The sequence below is a fragment of the Grampus griseus genome (assembly GCF_964374135.1).
Source record: "Grampus griseus genome assembly, chromosome: 10".
Taxonomy (NCBI): Eukaryota; Metazoa; Chordata; class Mammalia; order Artiodactyla; family Delphinidae; genus Grampus; species Grampus griseus.
The window spans coordinates 79,931,147-79,948,618 of NC_139004.1; the positions used below are offsets into that span (position 1 = coordinate 79,931,147).

At 41.4% G+C, this 17,472-nt stretch overlaps 1 protein-coding gene across 12 annotated transcripts in view; it reads right to left on the reverse strand.

Annotated features, from left to right (window-relative positions):
• MAGI1 (membrane associated guanylate kinase, WW and PDZ domain containing 1) overlaps window positions 1-17,472 on the reverse strand; it is a gene marked incomplete at both ends in the record, with an annotated part of 616,726 nt that overhangs the window by 129,203 nt on the left and 470,051 nt on the right. For all 12 annotated transcript variants that reach the window (XM_082663456.1, XM_082663457.1, XM_082663454.1 and 9 more), the window contains one exon: window positions 10,793-10,912. In XM_082663456.1, coding sequence (XP_082519582.1) covers window positions 10,793-10,912 — 120 coding nt within the window. The remainder of the gene's footprint in view (window positions 1-10,792; window positions 10,913-17,472) is intronic.

Consider the following 17,472-nt stretch of genomic DNA (forward strand, 5'->3'; position numbering starts at 1 on the left):
AAGAGACACGAACCTGACCATCCCATAGTCCCCATGTTAGCCAACACACACTTCCTGAGGTGGCCGGGCTCCCACCACTTTCTTTTTACTCTTCCTTTTCCGACCCGCTCCACCCTACAAACCTATGACGTGCATGCACAGAAGGACAGTAAGCCCATGTCCTATAATTAGAGGTTTGTTCTTGCCAGTGCCATTTACCTTTGAATTTAAGACCAAAAAAGGGCAAAATAAGTTAATAGCTTTGTCAACCTAAGGTAAAGGACCTCTCTCTTTCCAGCCTCAGTTCTCATGGTATAAAGACTAGTATCCACCTAACAGAGACAGATGTCAACAGACCATGTGTATAAAGCACTCAGCATTATGCTGGCACAATAGTAGCATGTAATAAACCCCAGCATCTCAAACTGCGCCTGATGCTGTGAGCAGATAACAGCTCTCCTATGTAAAAGATGGCATTGCCATCAAAGTATGTATTTAAAGAACAACATTAGGGCTTGCATGGTGGTGCAGTGTTAAGAATCCGCCTGCCAATGCAGGCGACACGGGTTTGAGCCCTGGTCCGGGAAGATCCCACATGCTGCGGAGCAGCCAAGCCTGTGCGCACAACTACTGAGCCTGCACTCTAGAGCCCGTGAACCACAACTGCTGAGCCCACACGCCGCAACTACTGAAGCCCACGTGCCTAGAGCCCGTGCTCCGCAACAAGAGAAGCCACTGCAATGAGAAGCCCGCGCACCGCAACGAAGAGCAGCCCCCACTTGCCGCAACTAGAGAAGGCCTGTGCGCAGCAACAAAAAGCCAACTCAGCCATAAATAAATAAATAAATAAATTTATAAAGAACAACATTAACAAAAAGTTACCTTTATTGTGCACCTACCAGGTCACTTCCCACACATTCACTAATTCTAATCTTTAACAATCCTACAGAAAAAAAAAACATCCATCAATATTCCCATTTTCAGATGAAGAAACAGATTCACACAATGCATAAGTGATGACTGGCATTTAAACATGGATCTGTCCTGATCATCTATGCTCTCGACTCCAGGAATTGCTGGGGATCTCTGAGCAGAAAATTAAGTGAAACTTTCCTGGCCTCTGCCTCCTCGTCTTCACAGGCAGAGGAACGGACAATTGTCGCACAGATTTTCTTTGGTTCTTTCGTTACCAACAGAGAACACTGCATGGTGGAGTTTGCCAACAGAGCTTATCCCAACAGACGGCTGCTGAGGCCTGCCAAAGAACAGGACTCCAGATGGTCTCGTCTTCCTCAATGACAAACAAGAACTCTCTTCACCCCTGCTTTATCTCCATGTCCCCTCAAAGCAGACCCTTGGCAGCTGCATTTTTGTAGACCTTCTAGGAAGCAGAACAGTACCATTATTGAAGGCTGACACCCCCCATTCGTAATTAACATGCAGAGATATGCAACCCATAACTCCAATTGGAAATGTCACACTGGCACCGCACTTCCATGCTGAGGGGCAATCTTTGCAGGGCTCAAAGGGTATAATCAGCCTCTTCTACCCAGAGGCATTTGTAAAACAGGCATGTTTGGAACCACCCCACTGAATAGTTCATCCCTTGTAAACTCTCTCCCGGAGGAGCCCCAAGGGCTGGCTGAGGCAGAAACCTGTCTTACTGAGCACAAATGTAGATAGGAAAAACAAAAAAGAAAGCAAGGCAAAAAGGAGATGGTGCCGCTGATTTATATCAAGAGCCTTATCAAATACGTTAGCTCACTGTCACAATTAGGAAGTTGGGCCAAGGAGGAAAGACACATTTAGTCTTGTCTTCTTTGCCTTGCCTTGATGTTGATTCCGTCCAGCGACAGAATGAGAAGTTGGTTCAAATTGCAGAGCCAAGACCAATTATGAGCTCCACTCACAACTTTTATACCTTGTGAGGGGCAATAGTTAGGCTCCTTACACAGTGAGGAAGGGCCTCTACTCTGTTGGAGGGTACGCGTCATATACCAGGCATTATAGCTGATGGGGGTGGAAAATTTCATCATGGAGCCCCTGACCCCACTCCCCCCACCACACACACCAGATCTGGCCTTTTCCAGCGCTTCTTATCTCAGCAAACGGTTCCAGCAGCTACCCAGTTTTCTAAGACAGCAACTAGGAGTCATCCTAGGAAGAATATCATCACCTGAATCTTCTACTTCCTTCTTATGATAACCAATCCCCAAGTCCACGTAAACATCTCATACTGTTGATAAAACAATGTGTAACTCCTCTAAAAATTACAGTATTTTCTAAGATACTTATACTAATAAAAGAGCATACCCCACACACACACAATCACACATATATCTCAAGATTCAGTCAACTTATCACCACCACTACCAACATAGGCTAAAGCTAACTCCATGTGGGGCTGCCAGATAAAATGCAAAACTGGTATTCTGTATTTTTATTTGCTAAATCTAGCAACCTAACTCTAGCTCAACCACCAGACCTCATCTCAATACTATAATGCTTCTCCATGGGAAGAATTTCCCAACCCCAAAGACAGCAAATCTCCACATCATATGGTCTCCTTTAAATATCCTGATACCTGTAACATACATACAAATGTATATTTATTTCTGAGATTGTTTGAATAATGTGTCTCATGAACTAGACTGTAAGACCCATAAGGGCAATGCTCATGTCTGGTTTTGCTCAGCATTTTATCTTTAACGAATAAAGGAATGAATGTACAAACTAGTAAGAGACTCTACAGGAAAAGTATCCATTTCCAGGCAGCAGACTCAGGAAAGACGGGCATCCCAGTCCTGCCTAGGACATGACCTGAGTGAGGGGCATTTGGCCGGGTTTTGTCCCCAATTCTCCTTGGTGTCTTAGACCAGCGGGCCCCAACCTTTTTGGCAGCAGGGACCGGTTTCGTGGAAGATAATTTTTTCACGGATGGGGGTGGGAGGAATGGTTCATGCGGTAGTGCGAGCGATGGGGAGCGGCAGATGAAGCTTCACTTGCTCACCCACCACTCACCTCCTGCTGTGCAGCCCGGTTCCTAACAGGCCGCAGACCCATACCGGTCGGCAGCCAGGGGGTTGGGGACCCCGTCTTAGACCATTCTCTCTCTGGATCTCAGTTCTGTCTTCTGAAGAGATGAGCTCTACTGTCTTTCCAGCTTTAAAATTTTACAATCCAGCAATTCTAAACCCCAAACAAACAGTGGACCTGAAAGAATATTTGGAAGGTTATCAGACCTTGAGGTTTTATTGGTTGACTCTACTTGTCTGCCCTATCATATGTCACGGAATGTACATAAAGAAGATCACCTCTCCTCTGTAGTAACATCCTCTTTGGCAGGATTCAAAATTACACTTTCCTAAAGGAGCTTAACTCTTAAAAGATGTGCTCAGCTCTCTGAAGTCAGATGAGTGAGAAGGGAAGGATCTTCTTGAGTAGGTTCTCACCCATCCTTGCAGGAGCTTTCATTCTTCAATATATGCAAATCAATCAATGTGATACACCATATTAACAAATTGAAGGATAAAAATCATATGATCATCTAAATTGATGCAGGAAAAGCTTTCGACAAAATTCAACACCCATTTATGATAAAAACTCTTCAGAAAGTGGACAGAGGGGAACTTACCTCAACATAATAAAGGCCATATTATTATTACAAACCCACAGCCAACATCATTCTCAATGGTGAAAAACTGAAGGATTTCTACTAAGATCAGGAACAAGACAAGACTGGCCACTCTCACCGCTATTATTCAACATAGTTTTGGAAGTTTTAGCCACAGCAATCAGAGAAGAAAAAGAAATAAAAGGAATCCAAACCGGAAGAGAAGAAGTAAAGCTGTCACTGTTTTCAGATGACATGATACTATACATAAGGAATCCTAAAGATGCTACCAGAAAACTACTAGAGCTAATCAATGACTTTGGTAAAGTAGCAGGATACAAAATTAAGGCACAGAAATCTCTTGCATTCCTATACACTAACGATGAAAAATATGAAAGAGAAATTAAGGAAACACTCCCATTTACCATTGCAACAAAAAGAATAAAATACCTAGGAATAAACCTACCTAAGGAGACAAAAGTTTCCTGTATGCAGAAAACTATAAGATACTGATGAAAGAAATTGAAAGTGATACAAACAGATGGAGAGGTATACCATGTTCTTGGATTGGAAGAATCAACATTGTGAAAATGACTATACTACTCAAAGTAATCTACAGTGTCAATGTAATCCTTATCAAACTACCAATGGCATTTTTCACAGAACTAGAACAAAAAATTTTACAATTTGTATGGAAACACAAAAGACCCCAAATAGCCAAAGCAATCTTGAGAAAGAAAAACGGAGCTGGAGGAATCAGGCTCCCTGACTTCGGACTATACTACAAAGCTACAGTAATCAAGAAAGTATGGTACTGGCACAAAAACAGAAATATAGATCCATGAAACAGGATAGAAAGCCCAGAGATAAACCCACACACATATGGTCACCTTATCTTTGATAAAGGAAGCAAGAATATAAAATGGAGAAAAGACAGACTCTTCAATAAGTGGTGCTGGGAAAACTAGACAGCTACATATAAAGGAAAGAAATTAGAACACTTCCTAACACCATACACAAAAATAAACTCAAAATGGATTAAAGACCTAAATGTAAGGCCAGACACTATAAAACTCTTAGAGGAAAACATAGGCAGAACACTCTATGACATAAATCACAGTAAGATCTTTTTTGACCCAACTCCTAGAGAAATGGAAATAAAAACAAAAATAAACAAATGGGACCTAATGAAACTTAAAAGCTTTTGCATAGCACAGGAAACCATAAACAAGACGAAAAGACAGCCCTCAGAATGGGAGAAAATATTTGCAAACAAAGCAACCGACAGAGGATTAATCTCCAAAATATACAAGCAGCTCATGCAGCTCAATACCAAAAAAACAAACAACCCAATCCAAAAATGGGCAGAAGACCTAAATAGACATTTCTCCAAAGAAGATATACAGATTGCCAACAAACACATGAAAGGATGCTCAACGTCACTAATCATGAGAGAAATGCAAATCAAAACTACAATGAGGTATCACCTCACACCGGTCAGAATGGCCATCATCAAAAAAATCTACAAACAATAAATGCTGGGGAGAGTGTGGAGAAAAGGGAACCCTCTTGCACTGTTGGTGGGAATGTAAATTGATACAGCCACTATGGAGAACAGTATGGAGGTTCCTTGAAAAACTAAAAATAGAACTACCATATGACACAGCAATCCCACTACTGGGCATATACCCTGAGAAAACCATAATTCAAAAAGAGTCATGGCCCACAATGTTCATTGCAGCTCTATTTACAATAGCCAGGACATGGAAGCAACCTAGATGCCCATCGACAAATGAATGGATGAAGAAGATGTGGCACATATATACAATGAAATATTACTCAGCCATAAAAAGAAATGAAATTGAGTTATTTGTAGTGAGGTGGATGGACCTAGAGACTGTCATACAGAGTGAAGTAAGTCAGAAAGAGAAAAACAAATACCGTATGCTAACACATATATGGAATCTAAAAAAAAGTTTCTGAAGAACCTAGGGGCAGGACAGGAATAAAGACGCAGAGAATGTACTTGAGGACACGGGGAGAGGGAAGGGTAAGCTGGGACGAAGCGAGAGAGTGGCATGGACATATATACACTACCAAATGTAAAACAGATAGCTAGTGGGAAGCAGCCTCATCGCACAGGGAGATCAGCTCAGTGCTTTGTGACCATCTAGAGGGGTGGGATAGGGAGGGTGGGAGGGAGACGCAAGAGGGAGGGGATATGGGGATATATGTATACGTAGAGTTGATTCACTTTGTTATACAGCAGCAACCAGCACAACAATGTAAAGCAATTATAGTCCAATAAAGATGTTTAAAAAAAAAAAAAAAAAACCTCTCCTGGAAAATATAGCAGCCATCAGACACACAAGACTATTTAAGGCTAAATTCGTTTACACTATTAAACTTAAAATCCAGTTTCTCAGTCACAAAAATCACATGCGGCCAGTGGCTGCCATGTTGGACAGCTCAGAATACTGAACATTTCCATTACTGAAGAAAGTCCTACTGGATGGCATTGGTTCTACAGGAATCAGGAAATGGTTCCCTGCTCGTCCATCTCCAGGACCAACGTTCCGACCCTCTCTTGGTTCACTGCTTTGCTCTCTCTGAATCCAGGCTTTGTGACTGGCGCTGACACACTGAACTCATGAGATCCTCTGACGAGCTTCAGGTCAAAGGCCACCTCCTCCAGGGGACCGCCTCTGATGCGAGATTCGATGTAGCACCCTTGCTAGATGCTTCTGGGGCACCCTTGTAGTTTCCTTCTCAGAACATTCATCACGTCTCTTGAAATTGTTTAAATTTAATTTGTCTCCCAAGACTGAGGGTCTATAGAGACCCTAGAGCCACAAAAACCTGGGTTTGATTCCCAGCTCTGTCTTGGGCTCACTCCATGAACTAAGCAAAGACAACAGGCATTTCTGGGCCTCATACTCTTCTTTTGTAAAATGGGGATAAACTGTACGCAGCTCACAGGATTACTGGGTAATTAAGTGAGTTGGTACACATAATGTGCACTGAAAAGCACCCAGCACATAGTGTACACTGGACAAACATTGGCAGAAGTAAATAACTATAGAGCATAAGCACCTTCAAAGGCAGAGCTGCTTTGGTCTTCTGCCCTAGACATCACACCCTGTGCCTGGGGACAATGTTGAAACGAACTGTGTGGGCACAGAAGGGCTGCCTTTAAAACTGCACTGTCAGGAACTTGCTCTATAGATCTACTCAAAACAGTATAGTGAGATATTTGTACAGGGATGTTCATGTCAGCACTGTTTACAAAACACCAAAAAAAGTAGGGAGAGGGGCATCCAAATGCCCATCTGCAGGGGACTAGTTAAATAAACTACATATATTCATACAATGGGATATGCTGCAGCATTTATAAAGAATGAGGTGGAACTGTGTACTTAACACACGTCCAAATGTGTTAAGTACAATGGACAAGAATGCAGTGAAATAAACAAGTATACATGTTTATGCCGTATATTGTCTAAGTTTTCTGAATCTCTGCACTAGACCCTCTAACAGCAGTTTCCTATGAGGAGGAGGAGAATCAATTTAAACTTAAATATACTTAAGTTCTTTACTCTAGAAAGAATTCCATCATGTACATTCATGACTTTTCCTGAAAACTGTTTAAAAGTCTTGCTGTGAAGAGTGATCTGTGTTGTGGTCTCTTCCTCTTTGGAACCAGGACAGGCCAAGAGGAAAAAAAAATGTCAGCAGGGGAAACAGACAGTGAGGACCTGGGAAGTAAATAAAGATATTTTACTGGTAAATCCACTGGTTTACTGACTAGGAGAAGGGGGAGGGAATCCATCCACCAGGGTGGCAATTTCAGACCGGTCATGTGTGTAAATAGAAGAGCTAACACGCTGATGGAGGGCTTACATGTGTCAGACGCTGTTCTCAGCCCTTTCCAATTATTGTCTCATTTAATCCTACCTAGGAGAAAGCACTATTATTATCCTCATTTTACCGAAGGGAAAATGAAGACATGGAGCATTAAGCAACTTGCTGGAGGGCACACAGCTCAACAACAGAGGGGCTGAGACTCAAACTCTGGCAGGGCCACAGCCCAGCCTGCATGCTTGTTACTGTCCAATAGACAGAGCCGCCATCGAGGGGCTAGTCCAGGGGGAGCAAAGACAGAGAAGATCTATCCTGCCCTATTCTTGTGACAGCATCCAGCATTACATAAAAATTCCATTTTGCTTTCAGCTTATGAGAGTCAACACAATATATTCCAGTTGCTTCCAAAAAATTAGGAGCTGTCTCATATGACAGGGAAATCATACAGCTAAAAGGTCAAATGTCTGAAGAACACAGTCAAATGGCTGAAAAATGGAGTGGATTCATATGTGGCAAAAGAGAATTTCAACTCCAAAATAACTGAGCGACATTCACAGAAAGACGGTTTTGTGGAAGGATGATTAGACATTTTCTGAAAACCTTTTTCCTGTTGCTACCCACCAGGAAGTTGGGTGAAAGTACTAATGAGCTATTTTTACAACTCTTTAGTTACATCCAGGATCTTCTGAGGTTTTCAAAAAAGTGCATGGGATCTGAAAGTCCAACCACTGTGTTTGTTTCCTGGCAGCTGCATAACCTTGAGAAAGTTCCTAAATGCTACCTGGCCTCAGCATCCCCATGTAAAAAGTCAGGGATAATAGCTACCTCCGTCAAAGTGATCAAATTAATGGGAAAACAAAGTGACTCCACCTATGTATCACTTGTAACATAACCACCTCAATAAAATGAGTTGATTTTCTTTTTTGTCCCAGACAAGCTGTTGTCTAACCACATACTTTTTTCTCTTTCAACCCAATACTCTTGGGCTTTTCACAACCACTCCCATGCTTAACCTCTCCAAAAAGGCAAACGGATGTTTTTTATATTAGGGGCACAAGCTCCCCTGATGGGCATAATAACTGATTTCAGACAGGACAATTCACTTCCTTAAACCAAAGAGGATCCACACTTGCTCTATTCTTAGCCACTTGAATTTTTAACTGGATTCACATTTACAAAACAACACACTGAAGAAGCTCTTGGTACATCCACTCAGGCCCCCATCCCTTCCTTCCCCTCACTCCTAGACCCTAACAAATCATTCTTGCCTCGGGCATTCTCAGATGCCCTCCCAGCCCACCAACCACCAGTCACATCCCAACACTTCAAGGAAACTACAACAATTGATAATCAGCAATACTCAAAGCAAATCTTCCTGCATTCACAATATAGGAATTTGATTAATAGCTAACCAATGTTAACTGTATATTCACAATTTGAAAATAAACAGTAGGTACAAAGCTAACGCTCTTCCCTGCACCCCTGCAAAAAATATCAAACCAGAATCAGCATCCCTAACATTTATGATCATTGCTTAACTATTAGCCACTGCCCGGAACAGGGGCGATTATCATATCAAAGTTATAATACCCCTAATGAAGCAATAGCCTATTTCGTATTCAACCTTTGTTTTTAAGTCTCATCTTGAAAATGCCACTGGCATCGTCCAGTAAGTCCAAACTTTGAGTTTAGAAAAAGTACACGATATAATAACTTGACCTACTTATTATTAATAGTATCATAGTATGCCCTTCTGTCTCAAATAATAACACTCAACAGAGCAATCAAGCTATAATATTGTTTTCAGAAAATATAAGTTTAATTTCCCCTCTACATTTGGCTTTGAGCTTACAATCTGATTTGTAGGATTTCATCCCACAGATTTATTTTCACTTGTGTGAAATGATTTATATCCATGTTATCCAACACAGTTGTATTCTGAAATATTAAAAATGTTTATCCAAAGGGACCACGTTAAATCAATTATGGTCCATCTATTTGAAGAGATTACACAGACACTTAAAAAAGAAAACAAGAAGTGCTCTATTACTGAACTGTGAAGACCTGTAAGACATACTGTTATATAAAAGAGCAAAGTGCCAAACAGCATGTAGTGTATACTACCTTCTGTATAAAACAGGGAAGAAATGGGAACACACGTATGAAACACATGAGTATGTGTACACTCGCACATGTCAGCATGTAGTGTATACTACCTTCTGTATAAAACAGGGAAGAAATGAGAACACACATATGAAACACATGAGTATGTGTACACTCGCACATGTCAGCATGTAGTGTATACTACCTTCTGTATAAAACAGGGAAGAAATGGGAACACACATATGAAACACATATGAGTATGTGTACACTCGCACATGTCAGCATGTAGTGTATACTACCTTCTGTATAAAACAGGGAAGAAATGGGAACACACATATGAAACACATATGAGTATGTGTGCACTCGTACATGTGTTTGTATTTACATTAAACAGTTTCAGAAGGGAAATCAGAAACGAGTAACAGCAGTTGTAATATCTGGGGAAAGGAGAAATGGAAATGAGGCAGGTGGAAGACAGATCTAGGAAAGAGCTTACTTATCGAATACTTCTGAAATGTTCTGCTTTATGAACCATGTAAATGTATCATCTACTCAGAAACTACATTAAATAGCAATTGGTGGTAAAAAATGACATTCCAGTCCCTTGAGATTAAGACAGCACTACCAATAAGGTCATATTTTATGACTGACTATGATTCTTCTTCCTCTTCTTTCTTATACCATACATGCCCATATTAAACACACACACACACACACACATGCACGCACATGTTTAAATCAATAAATCAGGGGCTCCCCTGGTGGCGCAGTGGTTGAGAGTCCGCCTGCCGATGCAGGGGACTTGGGTTCGTGCCCCGGTCTGGGAGGATCCCACATGCTGTGGAGCGGCTGGGCCCACGAGCCATGGCCGCTGGGCCTGCGCATCCGGAGCCTGTGCTCCGCAGCGGGACGGGCCACAGTGGTGGGAGGCCCGCGTACCGCAAAAAAAAAATAAACAAATAAACAAATAAATTAATAAATAAAAATAAATTAAAGGAGAAAACTCCTCAAGTGAAAAAAAAAAAAAAACAAAACCAAATTATTTTTACGGTGCTCCACAAAGCCTTACTCCATATTCCATATATTTTATTATTATTACTCCCCTTAAGGTGAACTGCAGCCTCCTACAGATGTTCAGACTTCACTAGTCCACAGAATCTTTGCCTGGATGGCCCTGGATCCTCTGGAGGACCCAGCAGAGAGGTATCCTCACCGCTGCCATACAGATCAGCTCACCTTCATAGGTGCCGACTTCTAGAAGAGTCCCGCTCTGCTCGAGGTCCAAGAACTCCTTCACAGTCAGAAAGTTATAGTCCACGCCAGGCACCTCTCCTTCTCTGGGAGACCGGGTTGTGCCTGCAGCAGACAAGACAAAGGCACGAGAAATCATCAGTCCACTGAAACAGGAAGCACCCCATCCAGGTGTAATTAAAATAACCTGTTCAGTAAGCTGGAGTACCTAAACTGACAGACCCGCCTACTGAGACAGGGACCTGGCAAAGACAACTTCTTTCTAGCAGAAAAGTATCCTCACTTCCATCCTCTGAAGCCTGGGCCCCTCAAATGCAAGAAAGAGAAAACCAAGCAGAGCTAGGCAACCCGGGGAGATTTTTATCACTTGAAACATGCACTGAATGAAAAGGGTGAACTGGATTTTATACAGATGACATTCACAGTCAGCAGCTTTTAGGGATCCAGTAAGTTCTAAAACAGATATCCACCTTGGGCTTCCCTGGTGGCGCAGTGGTTGAGAATCTGCCTGCTAATGCAGGGGACGCAGGTTCGAGCCCTGGTCTGGGAAGATCCCACGTGCCCCGGAGCAACTGGGCCCATGAGCCACAGCTACTGAGCCTGCGCGTCTGGAGCCTGTGCTCCGCAACAAGAGAGGCCGCGATAGTGAGAGGCCCGTGCACCGCGATGAAGAGTGGTCCCCGCTTGCCACAACTAGAGAAAGCCCTCGCACAGAAATGAAGACCCAACACAACCAAAATAAATAAGTAAATTAATAAATTCCTGCCCCCAACATCTTAAAAAAAAAAAGATTAGCACGTTTAAAAAAAAAAAAAGATATCCACCTTAAGCTCAGAGCCTAAGGGGTTTATATTTTTATCATAGGCCTCAAAATTCTTGTGTTCCTCAACACATCTGGCAACTTCCAATGTAATAAGCCCTTTGAAGAAAATGACACCCACTGCATAAACACATCACTAGAGAAATTCAATTGCCCAAGATCTGTGGCTGGATACCTCCCAGGGATTAAAATGTTGCTGCTCTCCATGTAATTAATATGTTTGGCAAAAAGAGGCCACCCATAACTTCTGATGGGAGAAAAAGGACACTGCATTTGCTAGAAAATTGCCCCCCGAATTAATCTCGTCATTCTCTCAAAGACTAATAAATATAATGATTCTTCTTATGAAATAACACAGAGCCTCTAGAATATTTAAGTCACCCAGCTCAGGTGCTGGGAGGGACACCTATCAATTTAGCCCAACCTCCCCCCAAAGTGTGGAAGGAATATGGTTTACACACAAAACAAAGAAAGAAAATAAACCAAGAAGCAATTACATAGTGTATACTAGGAACCTGTGTTCAACGTTAGGAGAGACCAAAAAACAGCAAAACTCATGACTTCTGCTCCTACATTCAAGTTAGGGGATATGATCAACATGGGTTCATTTTGCAAGGCACCATTACCTATGGCACTTTCAGGTCAATGTTTTTTTAATATAATAAGCAGGGATTTTTCCCTAGTCCTAATTCTCCCTAAAATAATGAAACAAGCAACTGTACGTTAGCTCCAGTGCTCATGGCAGAGCACAGTCTCTGATCATGTGAATTTCCATGCACTTACAGTGGATACCCAGAATTCTCTCAAATCAAAAAACTCAACAGTTGTTGCATATTTCATTCAGGCTAAACGCATTTTTAAACAAGCCCCGTTTTTCTATTATCTGAAATTTGAGTGTTATAAACAGCTGCAAACTGTCCATAGAACAATTATATTACAAACGTTAGCTTATGCCCAGCACGCTGGGACTTTCTGGTAAAGAAGCCTGCTTGTATAGTGTCCAGCAGTCTACTCTTGTAGTGTATCCTAATTTGTTCCCATTTCTGGCTCCCCTGACAGATGATGACAAGGCCATTGAAGTGCTTCACAATATTTATATCTATGGTATCAAGCACACGGTGGGTATTCCAGAAGCATAAACAGTACCATATACTGTTGTAGAGCAGGTATATAGAATGGGAATGATGAACTCATAGTCTGTCTGGCTCACCAGGTTGTGGTCTTGGGCATGTTCCTGAGCTTCTTCTATTTCTCAGTTTCCTCACCTGTGAAATAAGGGTAATAATACTACCTACACTATAGGTCTGTTGTGTGTATTGAGTGGGATAAGACTTTTAGAAGGCTAAGCTCAATAATTGCTGCCAGATATATACTTTATGTTACTATTAGAATGAAATGAGTTGGTAGACTATTAGAGTTCAAATTTTATATATACGTATAATTATATATATTAATACATTACATATATGATTACATGTTTCATTTTTTCAAGAATTATTCACTAAGGCCCCAATACCTGCTGGGCAGCAGTTCAGGCACTGGAGAAGAAGCCAAAGCCCCTGCCCTAAAGGAATTTACATTTTATTATGAAAGACAGATTATAAATATGTATATGGATATACCATATAATTTCAAGTATCTGAAAATCTCTTAGAGGGAGGAAGCAAGGTGAGGAGTAGGAAAGCTACTTTAGACAGGTAATCAGGAAAAGCCTGGCTAAGGAGGTGCCATGGAAACCGAGAGCAGCACACAGGTGCTGCTGGTGATGGGAAAAGCGTCCCAGCCTGGGCAAAGGCCAAAGGCTCAGAAGTAGGAATAGATTTAGCATGCTGGGGGAAGGGCAAAAAGTCCAGAGTTAACTGTAGCAGAGCAATGGAAAAGAGGTTAGAAATGAAAGCAAGTGGCCAGATGAGGCAGGCCACAGCAAACATTTCATATTTTATTCTAAGGATGATGGGAAGCCACTAGAGGGTTTTGAGCAGGATAGTACCATGATTTATTTTTAAAAGATCACTGAGCTAAGGGCAGGAAACAGGCAGAGTAGGAGGGTGAGGTGGGCAAAAATAGGAGCAAGAAGACAAGTTAGTTGGTTACTACAGTGTCCAGGTGAGAAAAAAAAATCAGGGCACAGACAAGAACAGTAGACAAAGGTGACAAGAAGCAGTGAGATTTCTATTATGAATTGTAAACATTTTAAACAGCTATAAGACATAGCCTGCAGGACAGATGTACTAAAAGTACATCAACTCATCAGGCCATGCTAGGTCTGTATTTTAAAGACGGAACTTGCTGATGGAGTAGATGGAGTGTACAAGAAAAACAAAAGAATAAGGACTGCCGTCTTATTCTCTGACCTGGGCAAATGGGTTCTGCCATTTACAGAGATCAAGAAGATGGGGGAAATGGTTTTTAGGGGAAAAAATTTAAGAGTTCACTTCTGAACACGTAAAAAGTATGAAATGCCTATCAGACTCCTGGATGTAGAGAGCCGTGAACAGGTGACTATGTAAATCTGAAGATCAGAGTGGTGGTTGGGCCCTGAACTTGGGAGTCATCAGTAAACCAGTGGCATTTGAAGGCAAGACACAGAAAGAGATAATCGAGGGGGAGAGAGAGTATAGCAAAAGCAGCCAAGAAGTTTGACTTAAACACAAAAACCTTATAGTTTTTAGAAACTGAGAAGAAGAGGAAGATCCTCAGAGGAGACTAAGACAATAGTCAGCAAGGCGGGAGCAGAGGAGGAGGGTGTGATGTCTCAGAGCCAAGTGCAAAAGCTGTTCAGCCGGCTACTTGGAAAACACAAACAGTCTACATCATATTGGGAAATTCCAGCGCAGGGCAAGAACAGAATCTCTTTGAAACTTGCTGTGAAAGAATCTGTCCTAAATATGTTTTATATGGCAACTCTCATATTTGGCCTCCATACCAAAATTCTATTAACTTAATCCACCCCCCCAAAATGAGGATAAATAAGACCAAACAAAAGATTTGTTGGGTTTTTAAAGTCTTCTACACCACACAGTATTGGGGGTTTTTTTCCTCCTATAACCATCTTTAATCTTTGTCATTTCTTCCCACGTTTTCTGAACCAATTTCTCAGTGTAACTGTAAAGACAACAATAACCTCTGGGTCTTAATTTCCTGAAAGGATTGAAAACAATCAAGAACTTGAAAAATGGAACATTTTAAAGGAAAACTGAAAACGAGCAGACATCATTTTCCCCTGGAAATAAATATGCTTAGAAGGACCTTTGAGCAGCAGGGGAAGGGAGTGGGGGCAGGTATATCTCCACCCACAAAACCTTCAGGGTTTATTACCCAGACAAAACCTTTCCACTCTGCAGGCCATGAGGAGGTTTACACCCAGTTATCCTCTGAGCAACCTGCCCTGGGTGTGGGCCCACATGACCAGGATCCATTCAGTGACGCTAGGGAGAAAGGGCCTGGGAGGGGACCCCGCCCCCTCTTTTCTTCCAGCAGAATGACAAGCTGCCTGCTGGACACACGCCTGGCAGATGGCATTTCAAAGGTTTTTCAGGAGCCATCTGGGGTGGGTACAATGATTACAAACCACGCTTCTAACAAAGCCAGAAGGGTTACTTCCTGGCAGAAGAGAAGTAAAACAAATTCTATCATGTTTTTCGGGGACAGCATATTAAAAAAAAAAAAAAAAAAATCACCAGGCCGACAAACAGAGGCTGCTATAGCCTACCAACACTGCTTTTTGCCGGGCTAGCTAGAAATCAGGCCAACAATATCTTGCACTTTTTATGTTTGAACAAACAAACACAGTGCCCAGTTCCTCGCCTTCCAAAAGCGGGGAAAAAAAGAAAGAAAGAAAGAAAGAAAAAGAGAGAGAGAGAGAGAGAGAAATTATCAAACACCAGGAAAAAAATAATCGCCTCCATTTACTGGATGCTTATGTCTTAGGCAAGGTGTGAAGCGCTTAATCAACACTGCCGTATCCAATCTTCCTAGGAAACACAGGATTGTTATTATACTCATTTTTTGATGAGGAAGCTGATACCCAGAGAAGTAAAGTAACTTTCCCAAGGTCACATAACAAGTGAGCTGGGCAGTATGATTTGAAAGTAGGCAATGTGACTTTACTATCCCTCATTGGAAACCACTGTTGGCCAACAGAACTTGCTGCCATAATGGAAATGATCCACAGATGTCAGTCTAACATGGCAGCCACTAGCCACATCTGGTTATTATTATTTTGATTATATACATTTCAGGTGTACAACGTTATAGTTCAATATCTGTACACATGTGGTTATTGATACGTGGCTAACATGACAGAGGAAATGAACTGAAATTTTATCTAATTTTAATTACTTTAGATTTAAATAGCCACATGTGGCTAGTGGCAACTGGACTGGCCAGTGCAATTCTAAACTAGGAGGGCATTTCCAGTACAATGTTCACTAGCATGCCCCCAAAGCACTTCCAGCTCTCAAAATAAAAACAAGAAACATATCAAACTGCAGAATCTTGTACTCATACAGGAAACCCATCCTTTTAAAAACTCTTATATGCTTTGAAAAATGATCTACTCAAACTGTATGTTTTGTACTAAAAATTCCGTTTGGTTCCTGTTGGCTATGGTCTCTTAGAAAAAAAAAATTCTCCTTAGATAAATTGTGGCATCATCGTTTATAGCCAAAACAAAAACCAAAAACCAGACCAAAACCAATACAGTCCCCCAAAATAAACAAACAAATAAAACTGAGTGCCTATGAATATGGGAATGACTGAATGAAATATGGTAGAGTCATCCTTAGGAAATATATATACATACATATTTTTGCTATATAAAGAATACTTGTTAGATGTACATGCAGTTACCAGAAAGAATATCTACAATGTACAGTGGAGTGATATAAAGTGCAAAAAAAAACCCCCGAAAAACACTGCAATTTACTGAAAAAGAGGAAAGAAAACCCTATGGGTGTTGCATGTTTTATGAGTTAAAAAATAGTTAAACGGAGGGAACAAACGCTTAACAGTGGCAACCTCAGGAGGGTGGGTTCAGAAATGGGAAGAGAAAAAAAGACTGTTTCTTTAAATCTCTCTGAATTGTACCACTGCTCACGTAGTTGTTTTGGCACTTTATAAATCAAATAAAATAATTATTTAAGCAATCTTTACCTGATCCTTGGGCTTCCTACTCAAACAACTTCAATATTAGCTTAGTCCTTGCAAAAACGCGCCAAAGAATAGAGCCTCCAAGTGAATCAAACACACAATATTTCCCAAGGTTTCCCACCTCATAGAAAGCCAGCATCAATGTCTCCAACACTTGCCTTTAGCTATGAATAGGATAAATAAAGTTGAGAAGGTGGCACTATTTTTCTGCCTGATTTTGGTTTTTAAACCTCAAACTGTTCATCACTTAAACAGAGTCCTTTTGAAGTGTTAAAATTTAACAAGATTTGCACCAGAGCAGTGAATACTATCAGGCTTTTCTGCCACCAGATCACAACTTAACAAGCTAATTTGAGCTATTCCCTGCTGACTGTCTCAGTATGAGTTAGCAATGCCCCCAAACGTCTGCCCTGAAAGCTTGAGTGGCTGCTTGCTTCTTGGGCACATTCTATGGTTCATAAACTTTCAGTGTACCTGGCATGAGTGATCCTTGCTGAGGAAATCAGAAAACGACCTTCCTTGTCACCAAACTCCACAAACTATGGCTACAGAAATGAAACCAGATTCGGAGCTCATTTGCTCTCTCTTCTTATTCTAGAAATTCTCTTGAAATATCCAGTTAAGGCAGCAAATAAATCCTAGAAATGAGACACTAACGTGCTATTTCCTACTGCTATGTGTTCCCAATACCATC